Source organism: Myotis lucifugus, unplaced genomic scaffold (assembly GCF_000147115.1).
Source record: "Myotis lucifugus unplaced genomic scaffold, Myoluc2.0 scaffold_5, whole genome shotgun sequence".
Classification (NCBI taxonomy): Eukaryota; Metazoa; Chordata; class Mammalia; order Chiroptera; family Vespertilionidae; genus Myotis; species Myotis lucifugus.
In genome coordinates, this window is record NW_005871053.1 from 17,464,228 (window position 1) to 17,489,372 (window position 25,145).

Consider the following 25,145-nt stretch of genomic DNA (forward strand, 5'->3'; position numbering starts at 1 on the left):
GGCCCTGTGCATGAATTTGTGCACCAGTAGGGTCCCTCAGCCTGGCTTATGGGATCAGGCCGAACGGGCTCTCTGAAATCCCCTGAAGGGTCCCGGATTGCAAGAGGGCGCAGGCCAGGTAGAGGGACTCCACTGGTGCACTATCGTGGCCAGGGAGGGACGTGGGAGGTTGGCCAGCTGGGGAGGGACCACAGGAGGGCTCCAGGGCATGTCCAGCCCATATTGCCCAGTCCTGATCGGCCGGACCCCAGCAGCAAACTAACTTACCAGTAGGAGCATCTGCCCCCTGATGGTCAGTGCACATCATAGCAAGCAGTTAAGTGGCCTTAGCATATCATTAGCATATTATGCTTTGATTGGTTGAGTGGATGACCAGACGACTGGACACTTAGAATGTTAGGCTTTTATTATATAGGATTTCCCTTATTTTTCTTTCTTTTCACCTCTTTCAGATGAAGAGAAAAAGGCAGAAAGAGCATCCCCAGAGCCAGAACTGAATCTCAGGCCGTACCAAATGGAAGTTGCCCAGCCAGCTTTGGAGGGAAAGAATATCATTATATGCCTCCCTACAGGGAGCGGGAAAACCAGAGTGGCCGTTTACATTGCCAAGGATCACTTGGACAAGAAGAAAAAAGCAGCTGAACTGGGAAAAGTTATCGTCCTTGTCAATAAGGTATTCAAACGGCACATAAAATAACATTGTCTATTTTCATTTTATTATTTTGAAACATTTGTATAGTGACATTTGTAACCATAGACCACACAGATTTAGTTTTATTGGGGAAAATGTCAAGTTATTTTATCTTAAATCTTTGCTTTTCAAGTTATATGTAAAATCTTAGTTTTAGCCATTAAAATGGAAATTTTCTATAAAACCAGATTAAGTCAAATAGCTGTAACTTATGTATAAACAATATATTTACCCACATATTCTTTAAGGTTGACTGGTACTAACATAAGTTATTATTGCATGTGAACATAAATGACACAAAAATATTACTGGAATCTAGTATCAAATATTGTCTTCTAGAGTCTCTAACCATTGGCTCTTAGTCAAAGGTGGCAAGTGCTCTTTATCCAGCATATATATATATATATATATATATATATATATATATATATATATTATTTTAAGAGAAAGAGAAAATTAATATTTGGTTGATTTATATAAAGTTAAATAGGTAAATAGTTTTCAAAGATTTTATATATATATTAAATATATAGATATTATTAAATGCAACACAGGTCTTTAATAATTTATAACTTGAGGAATTTGAAAGCCATCCTTATAAATAGGTATAAGTCTCCATTTTATTTTTTATTTTATTTTTTACTTTTAATTTCTTTATTGATTAAGGTATTACATATGTGTAAGTCTCCATTTTAAACAGTGTAGTTATTGAGCTTTATTCAGATAAATGAGAGTTTATTAATTTATGAACTTATAAATTGTGAATAGTAATATTTACCATTTTATGATAATGGATATTTTTCCATTATCAGAAAGTCTATTTATTCCACTAGCTATGATAACTAGATTTTCAGTTATTTCTTTATAGAAAATGTAGCAATAGGCTATGCAACTTTACTGTATCTTTTGTATTTCTATTATAACAGTTTTAGATGCAACCTGCTTTTCAGTACTAAAGAAACTTACTCAGAATCCATGATCTGAATGATTTCCATCATGTCATTCCAAATGCATTTTTTATGCATATGTGCTAAGCCTAAAGACCTCTTGCTTTATACTAGTGTGCACATAATTAAAACAGTTTGATTTCTTTTGTGGTAATTTGTGGTAATGGTGATACAATAGCTTTTCATATATTCCCTTTATTATGGCTATTGTCTTTTGGAATACAATAAATTTAGTGTTTGATCTTGGACAAATTAATAATTTCTCTGACTTTAGTTTCCTCATCTATAAAAGGAATAAAATAACACTACCCTGTATAGATGTTCAGAAGTTTAAATTTGATGATCTATCTATAGCCCAGGAATAACTCAGTGAATATTAGATCTTTCTCCCTCTCCTTCCTCTTTACCTTCATAATGAATGAAATGAAATTTAGTATTCTTTAGCCAGTGAGCAGTGTCAGGTCCAGAAAAACAAAACAAAACAAAAACGTTAACTGAATTCAAAACCACTTCAGTGGATGTTCTTAATACCATTTGAGCTTCACCACTTCCTTAAGGTTAAGTCCCATCTACCCTCCCAAAGAGCTCTTCTACTCTACTCATCTGTTATATCACCTCCGCCAAAGCCTGTAGCCTCAAAAGCTAGGAGTTATTTCTGGTTTATCTGCTTCCTTCACTTCCCTTATCAGGCACAGTGTCATAGATGACTGCACTAGAGTTGAAGGAGGCCTTCAAAATCCAGCTTTCATCCATTGCCAAGTGGTTCCCTCACCTCTGCTGAGTAACTTCTAACATCAAGGATGTCTCCCTCCTAACAAGATATCTCCATCTATTATTTGAACAGCTGACACTGTTAGAAAGCCTATCATGTATTCATCAAAATCTGGTTCTCTGGAATCCACTCTCATTGGTTAGAGTTCTTTCCTCTGTGATGATAAAGAGTGAGTTAAGTTGTAATTCTCTTATCGTATTACAGCCCTCCACATAGAGAAGGCAGCAAGCATCATGCAGCATTTACGTGATTTATCTTCTTGTTCCCTGGGATAAATATCCCCAGTTCCTGTCGCTGTTCTTTATATAACATGGTTTCCAGACTTTCCATCATCCTGAGTGCTCATACTTTTCCAGAATTTTATCTCAGACCCCCTTAAAACACAGTATCCAGTGTTAAACAAAATACTATAGATATAGTCTTACAGTGCAGAGTTTAGGAGAGATGAGATGTAACACTTAGCCCGTGACTGGGTCTGCCTTTGTCACCCAGAGACTCATCTGTGCTTGCTATAACCTAAAAAGCCCAAGTTCATTTGAAAAAGCTGTTAGAATAGAACTCTTAAGTTATGTTTGTGCAGTTATTTTTTGAGCCTAAATACAATTACTTATGTTTATTTTTTCATTAGAGGCCCAGTGCACGAATTTGTGCACGAATGGGGTCCCTAGGCTTGGCTGGTGATTGGGGCTGGCCAGGGGGAGGAACTGCGAGAGGTTGGCCAGCCGGGACGATAGGAGGTTGGCCGGCTGCAGGAGGTTGGCTGTGGGAGTGCACTGACCACCAGGGGGCAGCTCCTGCATTGAACATCTGCCCCCTGGTGGTCAGTGCATGTCATAGTGACTGGTCGACCAGTCCTTCCAGTTGTCTGGTCATTTGGACATAAAGGTCGTGTAGGCTTTTATATAGATATATAGATATATAGAGATATAGAGATATATAGATATATAGATATATAGATATATAGATGTATAGATATATAGATATATAGATATATAGATATATAGATATCATTATGTTAATTGGTCATTCAGGATTAGTGTTCTTGTATGCATCTAATGCATCTTCCTTTTTGTAATAATTACTTGTCCTCTCAATGCTAAGTTCTTGTTACAAATCTTTCATCCCACTGGATCTAGGAGATTCATATGAAATCAAATTTGTAGCCATGTTTAAATGTTAAATTATCATCATTAATTATTCATATCCAATTGCACTGTTCTGTAGATATTTAAGGATGTGACTCTAATTCCTGTTTCCCTACTGTTTTTCCTTAAGAATTACTAGAGATTCCTCCATTAGTTCTTTCATCTATGTCATAATGTTTTCCTTTATTATCCAATTTCTTTGAATTTTAATGTAATGTAATTTTAATTCTTTTTTTATTGAGTCAGGAAATCTGTGGCCCAGTAAGTCAACCTAACCTGCATTCTGTATTTGGCCCAAGAACAAGGTATTACAACCCTTGATCTAGAAAGGAAAAATCCTGTTCCCTAATACCATTTACTTTCATCTTCCTTTCTCCATCCTTTCCAAAGTTATCGCCTTCAAATGCAGGGAGAAATGAAAACACCACCTGTGTTTCCAGACTTTCTATTTCCTATCTAGGGCTTCCACATCATGAGAGATAAATCCCAGGTTCCTTCAGATGCCGTGATGCAGCCCATATGATTCAGCAGAAGTGGGTAGCAGTTGGGTTTGATTAGTCTTGGCAGGCACTCTGTCACATCTCAGGAACAGGCTCCAAACGGACCACACCTCTCCCAATTAGCCATGTCAGACTTGCATCTGGCTTTCTCTTGTCCTTCAACAGGAAGTCATTGCCAACCAGAGTGAGTATCAGGATTTCCAACACCTGCTTCCTCCTGTGACAGCTTCTTTTTGTTCTGTAGATGAGAAGATGCCGATTCTTTGACTCACCCTTTATGGACAGAATCTCAGTTCTCTATGTCATTTCATGGAATAAAGAATCTTAAATTTCTTGGTAGCATGAGGGTATTTAAGGACAAATGAGTCCAGCTGGTGTGACTCCATGATTGAGCATCAGCCTATGAAGCAGCAAGTTACAGTTCAATTCCCGGTCAGGGCACATGCCTGGGTTGTGGGTTCAGTCCCCAGTGTGGGGCATGCAGGAGGCAGCTGATCAATTATTCTCTTTCATCATTGATGTTTCTATCTCTCTCTCCCTCTCCCTTCCTCTCTGAAATCAATAAAAATATATTTAAAAAAATAAAGACAAATGAAATACAGATCATGTCTTTAGCTTACTTTATCGTAAGAATACAGCCACTCCTCAGACAGAGGTGCGGGTGCAGGGTTGACTCTGGAGGCTGTAATCTTAAAGAGTGAGACCATCTTCCAGCTGCTGGCCTGCAAAGATGAGCTCTGTTGGCCAGGGCGGGGATGCCTTCTTTATCCTGGCGCTGGCCCTCACATTATCCATGGCATCACTGGGTTCCATGTTGATGGTCTTGCAGCTCAAGGTCTTCAGAGGATTGCCTTTTGACCTGTTAGTGAAGGAGAAGATACTGTAAATCACCAACCAGGTCAAGTCACCTCAAAGCCAACACCCTCCCACTAGACAATGCCAGTTGTCTCTGAAAGAGTTGCACCTTTTGTGCCAAATCTCTTTGTTGTTTTGTTCTTTCTCAGCCACCAAAGCTATTCCAGCAGTTCATGCTTCACTTCACATCCACTCTCCAGGCGACACTCTCCTAGGCGACGCCTGGCCTTCTCACTTTCCCTCCCTGCTCCAGTTCTTCAGGCATGTCGCCTCTGCCTGATCCCCAAACAGCTGTAATAAATCAACCCTAAGTGTAACACAGCTCGCAAAGGTTCTGTAAACTGTTACATACATTTAATACATTGTTTGCGGGTGGTTTTTATCACGCGCTAACAGGTGGCTCTACTTCTTACAGTCAACGTAAAACGTATAAATACGTTTCCCGCATACTTAAAATACTCTGCTTGGTGTTCACAGCCCTTTTTAGCCTAGTTCTTCTCCATCAATTCAAATTTTATTTCTTATCCAGCCTCAGTTTTAATTTATATCTTCACTGACTATGGCTTACAAGATTAAAATTCTGTCTAAGCCCTTCTTTTGAGCAGTCGATTACTTCTTTCTCATTGCTGTCACTTTGAATGTGTTTCCATCGGAGAATTATTACATGGTGTTGTATTAATTTGTTTCATTTTCAGTCTTGGTCTGTGCACTCAGGTAGACTGAGTTCCTGAAAGTTGTGAACTCAGACACAATATCGTTGTGTCCCAGACACAATGCCTACACCGAACAGGCATTCAATAATTGCTTATTAACAGATGAATGAATGGAATGATGAATAGGTTGTTATGTCTAATTAACTGATAATGTAAACACCTTTGTTAATGCTTAACACATAGTAGGCCTTTGATCAATACTCCTTTTGCTTTGACAAATCTCTCTCTCTTTTACTTTTGGCATTTTTAAAGGTACCACTAGTTGAACAGCTCTTCCGTAAAGAGTTTCAAAAATTTTTGAAGAAATGGTATTGTATTACGAGAGTAAGTGGTGATACCCAAATGAAAATATCATTTCCAAAATTTGTCAAGTCCTATGACATTATTATCAGTACAGCTCAAATCCTTGAAAACTCCCTTTTAAACTCAGAAAAAGGAGAAGATGATGGTGTCCAGTTGTCAGGTTGGTTGAAGTATTTATTTTTGAAAAAATTAATTAATAGTAATTAGTATTAACATTAATGGTAGTAATTGAGGCTGTGTAAATGTTGATTTAAAAAGATTAACTTTGGTTTATATTATCTTTTATTCATTAAGTTTTCATTAAAACCCTTTTACTTCTTTTTGGAAACAAAAAAATTGAAAAGTTTTTAATTAGAACACTGTTCTGCATAAGAATATCATTATTACATCAAATAACCACTATACTTTCCATTTACTTCTTAATTCTAGGTACTGACAAGTTCTTTTTATATGCTAGTGTATCCTGTTAGATTTGCCTTCTGCTCCATAGAACAGATATATAATCTTTTCTTTTTTTGTGAGGAATTAGAAGAGAAGGTGAGAGAGGAAGGGAAATACGTACAAATAATCACAATAATTAAATGCAATGTTAAAACATGCCAAAAATTTCCCTCTTTGAATAGAGTAGTTTTAATTTGACATAATAAATGCAAAATTCACCCACTTAAAATTAAACATTATGCCCTAACCGGTTTGGCTCAGTGGATAGAGCGTCGGCCTTCGGACTGAAAGGTCCTGGGTTCGATTCCGGTCAAGGGCATGTACCTTGGTTGCGGGCACATCCCCAGTAGGGATTGTGCAGGAGGCAGCTGGTCGATGTTTCTCTCTCATCGATGTTTCTAACTCTCTGTCCCTCTCCCTTCCTCTCTGTAAAAAATCAATAAAATATATTTTAAAAAATTAAACATTATATTAAAGAACAAAAGCATAATCTTGAGAATTTTGGACAATAAACTTAGTGGGGTTTTTTTGTTTGTTTGTTTTTCTTTACTGTACCTTGTTGGTATGGACAAATGAACCATTTGAATTTTCTTTTAAGACTTTTCCCTCATCATCATTGATGAATGCCACCACACCAACAAAGAAGCCGTCTATAATAACATCATGAGGCGTTATTTGAAACAGAAGCTGAAAAACAATAAGCTCAGGAAAGAGAACAAACCAGTGATGCCTCTACCTCAGATCCTGGGACTAACAGCCTCCCCAGGTGTCGGCGGGGCCACCAAGCAAGCCAAAGCTGAAGAACACATCTTAAAAGTAAGTTACTCACTTTATGTATAAACAAGAGAACCAACGTTTAAAGAAATACCAGTACTTCTTGGGCTTTATTATTTTAATGTGTGTGTTTTTTAATTGACTTCAGAGAGAGGAAGGGCAAGGGAGAGAGCGAGAAACATCAATGATGAGAGAGACTCATAGATCGACTGCCTCCTGCAAGCCCCATACTGGAGACCCAGCCCCCAACCTGGGCATGTACCCTGCCCAGGAATCGAACTGTGACCTCCTTGTTCATGTGTTGATGCTCAACTGCTGAGCCACACCAGCTGGGCTTTTTGTTGTTGTTGTTTTAAGTAAGTTCAGGTTCAAGTGCCATCAAGTGCATTAAAGGAGGTATTCCAGGATCATCAGTTAAGTAAAATCTATTTGCTTTAGTTAAAGTAAGTATATTCAGTTTTCTACAAAACAGTAATATGCCTTAATAAACAATGATGACAGAACAAATCACCAAGATTATGGAAAGCTGATATAATTAATGAAATGTGGGGGCAAATTGAATACCTTATTTTAAATATCTCCTCCTAGTGTAAAAGTTAATGACGTATTTGATATTGGGATATAAATAAAGCTATAAATGTTTCTTATTTTTATACTCAGTGAATTTCAAATTATGTCTTTGCTGCTAACTTCTTTGTTCTGTGTAATTCTCAGATTCTGGGTAATCCAAATTAAATAGGAAACTGGGGACATGCAGATCTGTAATTAAAAACGTATTACTCATCGGCTGCCCCCAAATGGTAACAACACGTAAAGTACTCTTGTTGATCGCAAGTGTTAAATGAATTCAAAATAACCCAAGAAGTGTGTTGACATCAAGGTCAATTGCATTTGTATTTTTAAGTCCCTATTTTAATTTGAATACAGCAAAAATCATGTAGAGTAGACAGAAGTACAATTATTGGCTCCAAGAGATATTTTATTGCTGGGATTAAGGACAAATTCTAATCTAGATCTGGGCACATGGGCTTCAGCTGCTCCTAGCTTCATACTGTAGAAGAGGGTGGTAATATGATCCACGGATGTCAAAATGACCTTTAAAATGCCTCATGCAATATGGTTTTCTCATTAACATTCTCTGCTAATCTCTGCAAGTTGCTACACTCCTTCCGTGTCAGTTTTTCCAGCTAGAAAATAGAATGTAAAGAATGAAAATAAACACGCTTTTCTGGTATTATCCACCAACTTGATTTAGAAGCTTCTTTTTACTTTATCAGGACAAATGTTGATTATTGGTTAATCAGATCCACAGTAAAGCAATACTAAAATGCTATATATACACAAAAAACCCCTACATTGAATCAATTCTGAGAGAGAAAACTAATTATTTAACTATTGAAAAATGTTTCTTTTCCAGATATGTGCCAATCTTGATGCATTTACTATTAAAACAGTGAAAGAAAACATCTGTCAACTTAAAGAACAAATAAAAGAGCCATGCAAAAAGTTTGTCATTGCAGATGACACCAGAGAAGTATGTGTTTAAAATGTCATTTTAATTGATTGCTGTTATCATACTCAATTGAAAGATGCAAAGATTGTATATTTGCCACCGGAATAATATTGTTTTAAATTTTTAGCAAAAAAGTTACAGTTTTGTATTTGTTTATTGAGGTTAGGCCATAAAGCACTGCTGTGAATTTTCTTTTCCATCCTTCTTTTAGTTTTCCAGTTCACAGAGAGTAGCTCAGTAACTGATGGACTAATATGAGCCATGGGGAGCCGGGGTAGGTAAGGGTAGGGAAGGTGACATAGCTAAACTAGAGGAATTATACCATAGTTTGTTCTATCTTTTTCTTTTCTTTTTTTTTTAACTTTCTTGGTGAATTCCAGGATCCGTTTTCTGACATTCCACAGAGCCATTTTGTTGCTACCAGATGACTGTTGGCAATGATCATGGAAATCCTATCTAATTTGCATATTTACTTTCTTAGAAACACTGACATGGCAAAGAAGTGAAATACTTTGATTGTGCTTTTTAGATGACTGTGACCAGTGCATATGTCAATACTTTTGTAAAATTTACAAAGCATGATAAGTTTTACCTATATGTATTTGATAGTAAGAAACAATCATTGAAAAGATGCCTCATAAGGATATTAGGATTAAGTGATATGAAATATGCATAATAAATAATATTGTGTTTGAAATGTAGTAGGCACTAAACTAATTAGTGACCATTGTCCATTGGTCAGTTGCATGATTTGTTGTGTGTGTGTGTGTGTGTGTGTGTGTGTTTTAATTCTGGAAGAGTTCTTATCTATTCCAGCTGAACTAGCACATTTGATATACTTTATTTCCCTTCACTTTTTTTTATTATGATTTTTTTCTTTATTGTCTAAAGTTTTACATATGTCTCCTTTTTCCCGAGTTGACCCCCCCGCTCCCAGCCATTCCCACCCCGGGCAAGCCCCCACTGCCCAGTGTCTGTGTCCATTTTCCCTTCACTTTTGTTATTCAGTTTTACTTGATAAGTTTAAATGCACTTTTCTACTTACAACATTCTTAGGACATTTTTATTTTTATTTTTATTTTTCAGGGAAATGGGCTGGGATTAAATTGCTGGATGTGACTTAAATATATATATAAATGGTATATATATATATATATATATATATATAAATCTGCCACCTAACTTTTAATTTTTAGTATACTTTTTATTGAAATATAACACACATAAGAAAGTACAAATTTTAAGTGTCTAATATAGACCGCTGAATTTTCATAAACAGAACACACTTGTGTAACCCAAATCCAGATCAAGACAGAATATTGCCAGCACCCCAGAAACTCGTCATTCCCCCCCTCCAGTCACTATACCCTGACTTTTAACACCAAGGATGGATTTTGACTGATTTTGAACTTTATATGAATGAAATCATACAGTAAGCAATTTTCTGTGTCTAGCTTTTTCTAAAATTCTCTTCACTTTTAATTCTGGTATAATGCTGAAACCAGTTCTTCCAAGAGAAATGTCTCTTAAATTGGATTGTAGGCTTTCTAATTAATTGTGGCATTACTATAATGTTTTTTAAAATTAGTGTTAGCATCCAATATTATCACTCATTAATTTTCTTTAGTAAAATTTTAAAAATATTGATTTCAGAGAGGAAGGGAGAGGGAGAGATAAAGACATCAATGATGAGAGAGAATCATTGATTGGCTGCCTCCTGCATGCCCAACAATGGGGATTGAGGCCACAACCCAGGCATGTGCTCTTGACTGGAACTGAACCAAGGACCCTTCAGTCTGCAGGCCAGTGCTCTATCCACTGAGCAAAACCAGCTAGGGCTTTTTAATAAAATTTTTAAATTGGAAATTCCAGAAGTGGTACAGGGTGTTGGTGTGGATGTGTCTTGAGATAGAGACTCTTAAAAGAAAAAACAATAAAAAATAAATGTACAAAGAGGTGATCAGAGATTAACTTACTACTTTGCCTAGACAAAGAATCTGAATCAAATTTATTATAACACTAGAGGCCTGGTGCACAAATTCGTGCACGTGTGGGGTCCATAGGCCTGGCTGGCAATCGGGGCCTGCCAGCCTGGGGGAGAGATGGGGGAGGGACTGTGGACCCAATGGGGCCTGCTGCTGGGGAGGGACGAAGCACGGGAGGTTGGCCGCCAGCCCTGAGGAGGGAGCCTGCCATTGGCCCCCCCTTGGTCAGGAGAGGAGGCGACGGTCACCAGACCGGGTGCAGAAGGAATGGATGTTGGACGCCGATGCAGGCGCCCCACCACCGTGCTGTTCCCTGCCTCCCCCCTTCTCCCTCCCTTGCCATCATGCCACCACTGCCTTGGGAAGGTGGTGGGTAGATCGGAGTCTGCCAGCCGAGGGGAGGGACACAGCATGGGAGGTTGGCTGCCGGCCCCAAGGAGGGAGCTGGCCCTCAGCCCCCCTGGGGAAGGAGCCACCCACCCCCGGTTCCCCATCCCAGCCCTGGGCCAAAGGCCCCAGCGGGGTCAGGAGAGGAAGCAGTGGTCACCGGGCCAGCTGCAGAATGAATGGATGTTGATGCTGCTGGCCAACCACTAGAGCAGTGGTTCTCAACCTTCCTAATGCCATGACCCTTTAATACAGTTCCTCATGTTGTGGTGACCCCCAACCATAAATTATTTTCGGTGCTACTTCATAACTGTAATTTTGCTACTGTTATGAATTGTAATGTAAATATCTGATATGCAGGATGTATTTTCATTGTTACAAATTGAACGTAATTAAAGCATAGTGATTAATCACAAAAACTATGTAATTATATATGTGTTTTCCGATAGTCTTAGGCAACCCCTGTGAAAGGGTCATTCGACCCCCAAAGGGGTCTCGACCCACAGGTTGAGAACTGCTGCACTAGAGATTGGCTGTGGGAGTGCACTGACCACCAGGGGGCAGCTTTTTCATTGAGTGTCTGTCCCCTGGTGCTTTTTTTTTTTTATATATATTTTATTGATTTTTTACAGAGAGGAAGGGAGAGAGATAGAGAGTTAGAAACATCGATGAGAGAGAAACATCGATCAGCTGCCTCCTGCACATCTCCCACCAGGGATGTGCCCACAACCCAGGTACATGCCCTTGACCGGAATTGAACCTGGGACCCCTCAGTCCGCAGGCTGACACTCCATCCACTGAGCCAAACCGGTTTTGGCTCCCCTGGTGCTTTTATATATATAGATGGGAATTATTTTCACAAAGATAATGTTATTCCTTTAACAATATAAACATCTAAGAATAAGTGTATAACTTACTTTTAGGATCCATTTAAAGACAGACTTCTGGAAATAATGACAAAGATTCAAACTTTTTGCCAAATGAACCCAATGCCAGATTTTGGAACTCAACCCTATGAACAATGGACCATTCAAATGGAAAAAAAAGGTAATTGGGGTTTTGATCTAACATTTAGTTTATCCCATGTTTATGCCAAGATTTCAGATGACTATATCACATATTCCCAAGAAAACTGAAAGCAGATGGAATTTCTGTGTTCTAAGTAGGACGAGGTTAAACATCCTAATTCCTTATCTAAGGAAGGCGGCATCAATTCATCCAGTTTCTTTTTATCACCAGTCTTTCACTTATTGTATATTTAAAATATTAAGATAAAAATTAACAACTCTGTCTCCAGTTGCAAGCTCAACTAATATGTTTGTTTTTTTATGCCATTCCTCTGACTCAGCTTGGATCAGGTATGTGTTCTTGCTGATGCAGAACTCTAACAGCAAGTGTCAGAGTTGGAAAACTTGCCCCCTTTTTAAGCTCTCGGCATATTTTGAGTCTTGCTTTCTCATTTCAGAAACAAGGTGAAACCTATTTTAGAGTCGTATAATAAACATATTTAAGTCCACAGCACAGTGTTAAGGGGGGTGTTTGATCATTATTTCACTCTACATACTGTATTCTTTCATAGCTGCAAGAGAAGGAAATCGCAAAGACCGTCTCTGTACAGAACACTTGAGGAAGTACAATGAGGCCCTGCAAATTAATGACACAATCCGAATGATTGATGCCTATAATCACCTTGAAACTTTCTATAAAGATGAGAGAGAAAAGAAGTTTGCAATCCGAGAAGATAGTGATGAGAGTGGTGACAATAGCGATGATGGTGATGAAGGTGGGAATGATGGCAAGAAACCTTTGAAACTGGATGACACCGATAAATTTCTCATGGATTTATTTTTTGGTAAGAATCAATGTGACATTTATTGCATGGTCTAATGCATTTTACCTCTTTGGTGTGAACTGTTGCTTTTTAAGGGCTCTCCAAAAGGCCCTCTTAACATATTTCATTTTGAAAGGAGAACTCCTACTCATATTGGGGCTATTTCTAGTTGATATGACCAGAGTAGCCATGAATTGTATGATCACAATCACTAATTTGATCATGTGAATTTTGGTCAAGATGACTGCAATACATTTATTAATTTTAAACATATTTTTATTGATTTCAGAGAGGAAGAGAGGGAGAGAGAGATACAAACATCAGTGATGAAAGAGAATCATTGATGGGCTGCCTCCTGCATGCCCCCTACTGAGGATTGAGCCAGAAACCTGGGCATGTGCCCTGACTGGGAATTGAACTGTGACCTCCTGGTTCATAGGTCAATGCTCAACCACTGAGCCATGCTGGCCGGGCACATTTATTAAGTAGCCTGATTATTAGCTATAGATAAAAGATTAGCTGTAATTGAACTCAGTGCATCGTTACATAAAATCTTCCCCTGTAAGCATATATTTTACTAATTTAAACTAATTATTTTTAAAGATAACAAGAAAATGTTGAAGAAACTGGCTGAAAACCCACAATATGAAAATGAAAAGCTGACCAAATTAAGAAATACCATAATGGAACAATATACAAGGACTGCGGGGTCAGCAAGAGGAATAATTTTCACAAAAACACGACAGAGTGCATATGCCCTTTCCCAGTGGATTACTGAAAATGAAAAATTTGCAGAAGTAGGAGTCAAAGCCCACCATCTGATTGGAGCTGGACACAGCAGTGAGTTTAAGCCCATGACACAGGTATAAACACCTTTTGGGACTGCTAATCTTATACTGTCATTACTCTTCACAAACTACTTGTTGTCTTTCTTTTCATCAATTCCCTCACCTCCCCACAAATAATTTTATGGAATGAAGCATTTGTTCTTGAAGTAAAATGTGAGTTTCATAGCAATCTAACCTGTGGTATTTGATAGGCTAAGCATTGTCCTAGGAGTCATTTTTACCCACATACTTGAAGGAACTTTCTAAAGTGAGTTTCCTTTGCAAAAATGATTGACACTGAAACTTAGAAACAAGATAGAAAAAATGGTTGCAATATAATTATCAAGTGGAAAAATCCAGTCTCCTCAAACATATGTGCATTATAATTAGAACTATGTAAAATATGTTTGCATAGCATGAGATCTGTAAGGGAACTTGGAAAATTTTAAGACATTTGATGTGTTAGAGATTTGGGATTATGAGAGCTTTTCCTTTTTAATTTTTTTTGTTTTGTTTTGTTGTCATTTCATTATGCTACCTCTCATGTGCACAGTAAAAAACACTTGGGAGAGAAAAAAGGCACTTGTAGACGTTACACGCATGTGGCTTGTTTGAGTAAAATATTCTCCTAAAGTCATATTATTCCCAAATCTTGCTGGACAACAGGGCACTTCAACTCTGATATGGTCATCACCATTTGGTCCAATGGAGCAAATTAAATTTGTTTCAGCGTTTGCTGAAAAGAAAGTTCTTGAAATTGTCCACTATAACTCTTAACATACTCTCTAGATCAGCGGTTCTCAACCTGTGGGTCGCGACCCCTTTGGGGGTCAAATGACCCTTTCACAGGGGTCGCCTAAGACCATTGGAAAACACATATATAATTACATATTGTTTTTGTGATTAATCACTATGCTTTAATTATGTTTGATTTGTAACAATGAAATTGGGGGTCACCACAACATGAGGAACTGTATTAAAGGGTCGCGGCTTTAGGAAGGTTGAGAACCACTGCTCTAGATGGACTCATGTTAAAATTGCCTCTCAAATTAATTCCAGAGAAAGCATTTGTTTTTATGGGTGAGGAGCTTGCTTCTTTGTGATGAGAGCTAGTTTAGTTAATATGTTTCTCTTTTTGCCTTAGATTCTAGGAGTCTTACAGGAAAAACTGAAGTTTAGTCTCATAGCCTCTGTATTAATTCTTACAAGTAATACGTCTATAGTTGGTCACTTTTGGTCCTGTTTTTATGTTTCTATTATATTAGTTTGAGTGCGATGACTTTGTATATGGCCTCAGTTCCTCTTTGAAAAAAAGGTGAAGTGCAAATGGAAAGTATATTTTCAAGCTACTTTTTGCTACTTACTCATTTAGGACTTGGGGGCTGCATGCGAATATAGCACACACCCCTTTCCTCACTCCCCACAGCCTCACCTTGTAAACTGAGCTGAACTTCCTGGGAGAGAAGTTGCCTAACTCTTGATGGTTGGTTTTGTTGTTGTTGTGTTTTTTTTTTTTGGGGGGGGGGTTGTCTAACACTGTGTCTAAAGTTCTTTTTATTAAAGTTACATCTTCTGTTAAAATCCAAGGACATGTACGTTTTTATCAGTAGACATATGAGCAAGAGGGAGAAATTATCCGAGAAGACTGGGTAGGGAGCTCTCTGCAGGATTCTGCAGCAGCTAAGAGTCAGATCAAGGCACATGCTGCCTCTGAGAAGAAAGGAAGGGATGGGAGAACACTGTCAGTCTGACATGTTTATTTTTGCTTAAAGTATGGGGGCAAGAGATAGTGTGAATGTGCACCATCGGCAAACTGGACCAACAGCTTTGATGGGAGTGATTATGAAAATAAAACTATGCTAGCCATATGGGGCTGGTTTATGCTCCCCCATTCCTCTGATGCAAGGGCCAGAAAGCATAATTAATTTCTGTATTTATGTTAACTTTCAGAATTCAGATTTTTGAACTTAAATATAATTGTTTTAATTGTGTTTTGGTAACTTATTCTTTCATGTTTATTTGTGCCATCCCTTTGAACAGAGAATAGATTTACTTCTTTGAAAACTAGTAAGGCAGAGGGCCCATCACTGTCCTCCAGTTTTCCAGCTCCCTCTTTTGCAGGCATCCAATGTTTTCAGTTCCTCACGTGTCCTTCCAGGAATATTCCACACGTTTCTGGCTTGAATGCCTCTTAGTGTGACCAAGTGTGCACAGTGTGTATTTCTTGATGACTCAAGACACAACCATTTTTATAAGTGTCACTGCATGCTATGCTTTGAATATTAAAGATTCTGAAGTTAATGTAGTGAAAAGCAAAGCCCATTTAAGTTCCTCATCTCTTCCTTTCTTCCCCCCAAGTTGCCCATCAGTTGATTTCCTTGGCATAAATGATCTCCCCACCTCCAGACTGGAAGATGGAAATATTTTTGTTATTGTGTGATAATCCCAGATTGGAAATCAAATGTTGTCTCACCATCATGTCTTTGTTCAATGACAAAAACAGATGGCATCAAATCATGTCTGATCTAATCCTTTGATTTACACTGACCAGTTGCAATTTATTATTTCTTCTCCTAATTAGATGATTTTAATGTGGTTAGCATCACAAAATTTAATTTATTAAAATGTCTCTACAGAATGAACAAAAAGAAGTCATTAGTAAATTTCGCACAGGAAAAATAAACCTGCTTATCGCTACCACAGTGGCAGAAGAAGGTCTGGATATTGAAGAATGCAATATCGTTATTCGTTATGGTCTCGTCACTAATGAAATAGCCATGGTCCAGGTACATTCAAATACCTCTAATCTATTAATTTTTTAACTTTGTTTTCTATTAATTTTTAAATTTTGTGTTCTTATTTTATTTTAGTCGTTCTATTTAGTAAAATCGCACACATGGCTTTTAAAAATATAGCTGTTTTCCTATGAAAAGAGAAATCATCTCACAATGTATACAAATATCGAATCATTATGTTGCACACCTACAAGTAACACATGTCAATTATACCTCAATGAAACAAAAAGAGAGAAATCTTGAAGGGCTGTGCACTACTGCCTTTTGTATTGTTTAATTCATATTACAGCCAGATACCTGTTGTCTTTTTAAACAGCAACTCTTCTTTGGTTGTTATTTCTGTGTCTTAAGACTTTTTAGGAACATGGCACTTGCCCCATCTGTAAGAATCAAAGTAGGCCTTCTTATTCCCAGGACGTCTGTGAGCTCCCAGCTGGACCAGGAGTCTAAAGCACAGCATCCCACGAATGTCCAACAAAGTAACACGTGAAACCTTAGGGAGCCCTGCTGTTTCTGCATTTTCCTTTTTTATTCTTTCAACTTCTGTATGTTTAAATTTTTTCATAATAAAATGGTGATGGGTGGGAGGTATATATATATATATATATATATATATATATATGCAAAGAAAGAGAAAAAAGTGCAATGTCCCAGTTTTCATTCAATTTTACTTTATCTTTTGCCCACATTATGTTAACAATACAATTGTTACCTTTTGTTGAGTAAGCATAGGAGTTGTTGCTTAATATTCTTCCCATAAAAGTAACAAAAGGGTTGTTTTATACTTTAAATTGCATCTTGAATGGAAGACAAGTCCTGGAGGACTAAGATCACTAGGCAGGCACCAAATCAGGAAGTAATTCTATTGCAGGAGTTGATTTGTTAGTTGTTTGTTACTCAGAATGCATTTTTCATGAGCATAGTATTAGAGTTGATAGGTTCCTGGGCCAGGCCACACAGTTTTCTGTTACTCACAATGTATCTGAATATCACTTTATAAAGAGGGCTATGGAAGTTTATCACCATGTGGAGTGTGTTTTCATGGGGAAATGTGTTCAAAATCCAATGTAAAGTGCTGGGAGAGAGCTGCACGCTCCAGGCCCTGGTGTCAACGTCAGAGAGGCCCCTTCTCCTCATCCATCCATCCATCCATCCTCACTGGTGGGAGGGTGTGGGCTCCCCTAGTCCAAATCACTGCTGATGCTTCCTAGGGTTTGAGAGAGGGACCCCAGGGTACCAAAAGGCTGGACAGGATGGTATTGTGTTACCGAGGCTTTTGAGGGGGTTGTGTGGGGACCTAACCATCATCATTCAAGAACATTGTTTCTGCCATCAAGTGCATTCTGAGTTTCAAATAATGGACTTCTAAAGAATGGATAATAGCTAACGGTACTGACAATTAAGAGAGCATTCAAAGGCTGGGACACTGAGCAGTGAATATCATTCCAGGACAAAAAAGGGAGAGATCTCAGCAAGGCAGAGCCTTTCTTTTACGTGACTTCCCTCTGTCCTCAGGCCCGTGGTCGAGCCAGAGCCGATGAAAGCACCTACGTCCTGGTTGCCCACAGCGGCTCCGGAGTTGTTGAACGTGAGACAGTTAATGACTTCCGAGAGCAAATGATGTATAAAGCTATAGACCGTGTTCAAAATATGAAGCCAGAGGAGTATGCTCATAAGGTACTGTTTGGGGGCCTCTCCGAATTTAGTTTTCACTTTAAAATGGCTGCATGTGGTTGACCATCGATATCTTTGTGGCTGAGTCTCCAGACAGAAAATGTGCCGAACTATGAGTTCCAGTCTGATGAGCTACACTTAGTCCAGATTCCCATACAAAGAATCAGGATCCCTACTGGCCAGGGATTGTCAGGGAACCATTCCAGCAGAACCAGCCATAAACTTCGGTAATGTAAATTTAAGCTGCGCTCAATCCGGAAGGACTAGTGTAACTCATCCATTCAACCCAACCTAGTAATTCTGGTTTGGTTCAATCTGGTTGCACAGGCATTTTTTTTTCTTCATTCCAGAAATATTTATGAAATGCCTCCTGTGTTCCAGGGAACGTTCTAGAAATAGAAAACAGATAGACAAACAACAAAGATAGGCCCCTGCAGCATGAAGCTTATATTCTAATGTGTACATAGTGAGATTTGAGGATTTGAAGAGGAGAAATAATAAACAGAAATGAAGCAAGAACTATATCATGTAGAAACAAGTGCTGGAAAATGAGAAAGGGATGATGTGGAAAAAGTCACTAGATAGGTACTTTAGATGGAATAGTTGGGATAGGCCTCTTAGAGGGAGTGAGTCTAGGCTACATCTCAATAAAAAGAAAATACATATTATGTCATCTAGCAGCATCTCCGTTTACTAACATAGAGTTATTTGGGTGGTGAGAAGAATGCCGTGAAAGAAGAAAGTATTTCTGCAATATTTCAGGAAATCCCCCATACCACTGAATTAAAGACTGTAAGTACTATAATAGCAAACAATCCATTTAGAAGAAAATTCACACCCTTGCATATGGGTGTGAATGTTAGTTTCTTAACATTGGAATTGGCTCTACCCTAAATAGAGTTTCACGAAAGGGTTGCTTTCAAATTGGTGTGCATTGCTATAACCAACTCCAAGGTTTCCTGGCCAGGTTTCTACACAAACTTGTATTTTAAAACCCTTTTAAAATATAAGGCAAACCAAACATGTTGTAGTGTCAAATCAAGCATTTGTGGCCAAATAATGTCACTGGAAAGTTACTGTCTTACATTTAATGTCCTAAATGAGTGAGATCAAGTGGCTGTTTTCAAAAATTGATGTTTCGAGACTAGTTGTTTTGGGTAAACTCTAGAGCAACCTCTGGAGTTTGAGTCCATTTTGTCCAGACAATATCTAGAATAAGACACAGACCCTTTAGGGACTCCAGAATGGACTATCTTTTTAGGTCTCTTTTGACTAAGTCAGTGGTTCTCATCCTTGGCTGCACATTAGAATCACCTGGGAATCTTTTTAAAATCCTGATTTCTGGGCCCCATCCTCCGGAAATTCTGTTCCTTTGTTACTAATGTTGTGGCACCACCCCATAACAAAGAAACAGAATTTCCGGAGGTATGAGCCCCAGAAATCAGGATTTTAAAAAGATTCCCAGGTGATTCTAATGTGCAGCCAAGGTTGGGAACCACTGAATTAGAGAATCCTCCGCATTTACTCAGTGCTGGGTAACTGCAAATTAATGGTAAGAGCTGACACATAGGTGAGTTTCCATGTCTTATACAAACTTTATACATAACTGAAAGCTTCTAAAATTGGAGACCTTAAACTTTGCCCTGGCATTGACCCAACAACTTTTACTACAGCATTACATTTTATTTGGACTTTTTCTTTCTTAAATCTTTATTGTTGAAAGTATTACATAATTCCCCTTTTTCCCCCATTGACTTCTCCTAGCCCGCCCCTGCCCACCCCCCCCCCACCCCAGGCCTTCACCACCCTACTGTCTGTGTCCATGGATTATGCATACATGCACACAGGTTCATTGGTTGATCTCTTCCCTCCCACCCTCCCCTGCCTTCCCTCTGAGGTTCAACAGACAGTCTGATTGTAGCTGTGCCTATCAATTATCATAATTTCTTTTTCCCCCTCTAATTATTTTATTATATGCCTTACTATTTTAGGGCTAATCTTTTAGTTTATGGTGTCCTGGTTACATATCCATACATTGATCTTAGTTTTACTTTTATTTTCCCATTGAACTCATAGGTATGTCTTAATTGCCCACATATATGTGATCCTACGCCAAATCATCATTTAATCAGCTCACTAAACCATCGATATCTCTCAAGAACAACTGGAATCAGAGTACTTTAATTGATTATGTTGAGTTTTTTTTTTATTGATTTCAGAGAGGAAGGGAGAGGGAGATAGAGAAACATCAATGATGATAATCATTGATTCATTGCCTCCTGCACGTCCCCTCCTGGGGATTCGAGCCCACAACCCGGGCATGTGCCCTGACCAGATTCCAACTGTGACCTCCTGGTTCATGAGTCAGTGCTCAACCATTGAGCCACACCAGCGAGGCTAATTTATTATATTGTTATAATTTTCATAGGAAATTAGTCTTTGTACTTGTCTGATTAAACTATTCGATAGCCTGCTTGTTTGCTTGTAAGGAGTTGTTCTTCTCTTTGCAAATATGGCTACCCCGAGTCAAGGCCCAAAACAGAGAGGCAAGAACCAAAGAGATGGGCCATTCAGCTTCGTTCATCAGCACTGATACTTTACTTTCACTGAAAACATAAAAGTTTTCGCTAGGTCTTAAGGAAAACAATGGTTTCCTCCACAATTTAATACAAATTGGCCATTTAGAAGAGATTCAGTTTGGAGGTATATTATTTAAGAACCACGTTTTTCTCCTGTGAAGTTGTGTAAGTGTGAGAACTAATCAGTCCCTACTTCAGGTTTTCTGCCTTTGATAAACTAGATGGTTTATGTGATGAAATAAGTTTGGCCTCTAGTCACAGAGCCTGGAATGCATGGAATAAGGGCTTATTCTCTCGAATCAAGAATGTGGACAATCTAAAGTCATATGACAGCTTCATGACATTAGGAGGACCTCAGGCCTCTTCTCTGTCTTCTCCACCCTTTAGTACTTGGCTTCCTTTCTCAGGGTCAAAGATAGCTTTTGGAATTTTAGCTGCCACATGCTCATTCTAGGAAGGAAGGAGGAAGAAGATGGAAAAGGCAAAAGTACACATACATAGTAGAAACACCACTTAACATTTTCTTGTCTCCTTGACCTCTAGCTTGGAAATATAGTCATTTAGCTAGCATATTTCCACCCAGAATAAAATTATGGTTCTGTTCCTAGGAAAAATGGCTACTAGATTGTAAACTGGTAGTTTCTGTTACAAACATGAAAAGAAGAGATGTCGCTAAGGAGATTTGCTAAGATAATGAAGCATCTAGAAATTAAATGAGAAACAACGAAAGAAACTGGGGGGGGGGGTTGTCATAGATAAGAGAAGACTATGGGTGATGCAATAACAATGTTTAGTTCTTAAAGAGATTCATATGGAAGAAAGTTTATATTTCTTTTATGAGATAATTAAAACGAGGTGGGTAGATGGGGAGTTTTGGGGGTTATTTTATTTTTTTGCTAAATATTGCTAAGGACTTTCTCACAATAGAACTTTTTTAAAAATAGAAGGGTTTGGGTTTTGAGGGTCCCACATTTTCATGGTTACATGAAGGTCCATATACTAAGTTGTACATGGGCCATTGCCTCATTATTTCAACTTCTAGGACATAAACCAAGAGTATATTTTCACAACTATCTAAGTCTCTGAATTCAAGGATCTTACTTCAGTGAGGCAGCGAATAAATAAACCACAGAACACTCTTTTCTCGATGCAGATTTTGGAATTGCAGATGCAAAGTATAATGGAAAAGAAAATGAAAATCAAGAGAAGTAACGCAAAGCTTTGCAAGGAAAACCCATCGTTAATAAGTTTCCTCTGCAAAAACTGCAGTGTGGTCGCCTGCACTGGAGACTATATCCACGTGATTGAGAAAATGCACCATGTCAATATGACACCAGAATTCAAGTAAGTTCAAGGAGAGTCCACTTAAGCTTCTTTATAGGACGTGAAGCAGGTTGTATTGTAAACGTTCTTCCAAAATAGTACAAATTGAATTTATTATTTTCCAGAACTTTTTTTCTTTTAACTTCCCCAAATTGTATCTCTATTTCAAATGTCTACTTTTCAAATATACTGCACTGGGGAGGGAGGGAGAAGTGTAATAAGTACTTCAAGCCATTTTGACCCAAGGCCTATCAGTGTGTGTGTGTTCATATTTGTTCTCAAAGTTTTGAACAACTAAGTCAAGTTAAAATAAGTAGCAGATTGAAAGAAGCCACAAAAGGCAACATGCCCCTGGAGAGGTGGATGTGGAAGGAGCATCTGCCCGAGGATGAGTGTCAAGTTCAACAACGTGCACCTATGGGCTGCATAGTGGTCATTTGCAAATTCTCAGGGATGTTTCTTCCTTCTTGATAATTTTAGGGAACTCTACATTGTGAGAGAAAACAAAGCACTGCAAAAGAAGTTTGCAGACTATCAAACAAATGGCGAGATCATCTGCAAAACATGTGGCCAGGTGAGTAGATAGCTGTGGGTTCATTCCTACTTTGGCCAAAAGGAATTCTTTTTTTTTTTTTTTTTTAAATATTTTTTTATTTTTCGCTTAAAGTATTACAAAGGGTATTACATAAGTGTCCTTTTTTTTCCCCCCCGCCCTTGACACACCCCTACCCTCCCTTACCCCCCAGTGTCTTATGTCCATTAGTTATGCTTATATGCATGCATACAAGTCCTTCGGTTGATCTCTTACTCCCCTCCCTCCTGCCCCCCAACTCTCTCTGGCCTTCCCACTGCAGTTTGGCAATCAGTTTGAGGCAGCTCTGCCTCTGTATCTATTATTGTTCAAAAGTTTGTAATGGTCTTTATTATCCATGAATGAGTGAGATCATGTGGTATTTTTCCTTCATTGACTGGCTTGTTTCACTTAGCATAATGCTCTCCAGTTCCATCCATGATGTTGCAAATGGTAGGAGTTCCTTCTTTTTAACAGCAGCATAGTATTCCATCGTGTAGATGTACCACAGTTTTCTAATCCATTCATCTACTGATGGGCACTTAGGCTGTTTCCAGATCTTAGCTATGGTGAATTGTGCTGCTACGAACATCTGGTTACATATATCCTTTCTGATAGGTGTTTCTGGTTTCTTGGGATATATTCCTAGTAGTGGGATCACAGGGTCAAATGGGAGTTCCATTTCCAATTTTTTGAGGAACCTCCATACTGCCTTCCATAGTGGCTGCACCAGTCTGCATTCCCACCAGCAGTGCACAAGTGTTCCTTTTTCTCCACATCCTCTCCAGCACTTGTCGTTTGTTGATTTGTTGATGATGGCCATTCTGACAGGTGTGAGATGGTACCTCATTGTTGTTTTGATTTGCATCTCTCGGATGATTAGTGACTTTGAGCATGTTTTCATATGCCTCTTGGCTTTCTGAATGTCCTCTTTTGAAAGGTGTCTATTTAGATCCTTTGCCCATTTTTTGATTGGATTGTTTATCTTCTTTTTGTTAAGTTGTAGGAGTTCCCTATAAATTTTGGAGATTAGGCCCTTATCAGATATGACGTTGGCAAATATGTTTTCCCACGCAGTGGGGTTTTCTTGTTGTTTTGTTGATGGTTTCTTTTGCTGTGCAGAACCTTTTTATTTTGATGTAGTCCCATTTGTTCATTTTCTCTTTAGTTTCAACTGCCCTAGGAGCTGTATCAGTGAAGAAATTGCTTTGGCATATGTCTGAGATTTTGTTGCCTTTGGATTCTTCTAGAATTTTTATGGTTTCCTGTCGTACATTTAAGTCCTTTATCCATTTTGAGTTTATTCTTGTGTATGGTGTAAGTTGGTGGTCTAGTTTCATTTTCTTGCATATATCTGTCCAATTTTCCCAACACCATTTATTGAAGAGACTATCTTGGCTCCATTGTATGTTCATGCCTCCTTTGTCAAAAATTAATTGAGCATATTGGTTCGGGCTAATTTCTGGACTCTCTATTCTATTCCACTGGTCTATATGTCTGTTCTTGTGCCAGTACCAGGCAGTTTTGAGAACAGTGGCTTTGTAATACAGTTTGATATCTGGCATTGAGATCCCACCTACTTTGTTCTTTCTCAGGATCGCTGCAGCTATTCGGGGTCTTTTTTTATTCCAGATGAATTTTTGGAGAGTTCGTTCTAGATCTTTGAAGAAGGCCATTGGTATTTTAATGGGAAGTGCGTTGAATGTATAGATTGCTTTGGGTAGTATGGACATTTTAATGATGTTGATTCTACCAATCCAAGAACATGGTATGTTCTTCCATCTGTTTATGTCTTCCTCTATCTCTTTTTTCAGCGTCCTGTAGTTTTCTGAGTAGAGGTCTTTAACCTCTTTAGTTAAGTTTATTCCTAGGTATCTTAATTTTTTTGGTGCGATGGTAAATGGGATTGTTTTTCTAATCTCTCTTTCTGAAAGTTCACTATTGGTGTATAGAAATGCCTCAGATTTCTTGGGGTTAATTTTGTATCCTGCTACATTGCCAAATTCATGTATTAAGTCCAGTAGCTTTTTGATGGAGTCTCTAGGGTTTTGTATGTATAATATCATGTCATCTGCAAATAAGGACAGTTTTACTTCCTCTTTTCCAATTTGGATGCCTTTTATTTCTTCTTCTTGCCTAATTGCAATGGCTAATACTTCCAGTACTATGTTGAACAGGAGTGGTGAGAGTGGGCATCCCTGTCTTGTTCCTGTTCTTAGGGGAAATGGTGTTAGTTTTTGACCATTGAGTATGATGTTGGCTGTGGGCTTGTCATATATGGCTTTTATTATGTTGAGGTATGATCCTTCTATTCCCACCTTTCTGAGAGTTTTTATCAAAAATGGGTGTTGGATTTTGTCGAATGCTTTTTCTGCATCAATTGATATGACCATGTGGTTTTTTTCTTTCAATTTGTTTATGTGATGTATCACATTTATTGATTTACGGATGTTGTACCATCCTTGCATCTCTGGGATAAATCCTACTTGGTCATGGTGTATGATCCTTCTGATGTACTG

At 38.3% G+C, this 25,145-nt stretch overlaps 1 protein-coding gene across 1 annotated transcript in view; it reads left to right on the forward strand.

Annotated features, from left to right (window-relative positions):
- Positions 1 to 25,145, forward strand: part of IFIH1 (interferon induced with helicase C domain 1) — a 64,848-nt gene that overhangs the window by 34,038 nt on the left and 5,665 nt on the right. The window contains exons 5-15 of the mRNA XM_006083209.3: positions 453 to 673; positions 5,876 to 6,086; positions 6,966 to 7,183; positions 8,559 to 8,675; positions 11,950 to 12,073; positions 12,606 to 12,878; positions 13,461 to 13,720; positions 16,321 to 16,470; positions 17,995 to 18,156; positions 21,886 to 22,076; positions 22,536 to 22,629. Of these exons, the coding sequence (XP_006083271.1) occupies positions 453 to 673; positions 5,876 to 6,086; positions 6,966 to 7,183; positions 8,559 to 8,675; positions 11,950 to 12,073; positions 12,606 to 12,878; positions 13,461 to 13,720; positions 16,321 to 16,470; positions 17,995 to 18,156; positions 21,886 to 22,076; positions 22,536 to 22,629 (2,021 nt within the window). The remainder of the gene's footprint in view (positions 1 to 452; positions 674 to 5,875; positions 6,087 to 6,965; positions 7,184 to 8,558; positions 8,676 to 11,949; positions 12,074 to 12,605; positions 12,879 to 13,460; positions 13,721 to 16,320; positions 16,471 to 17,994; positions 18,157 to 21,885; positions 22,077 to 22,535; positions 22,630 to 25,145) is intronic.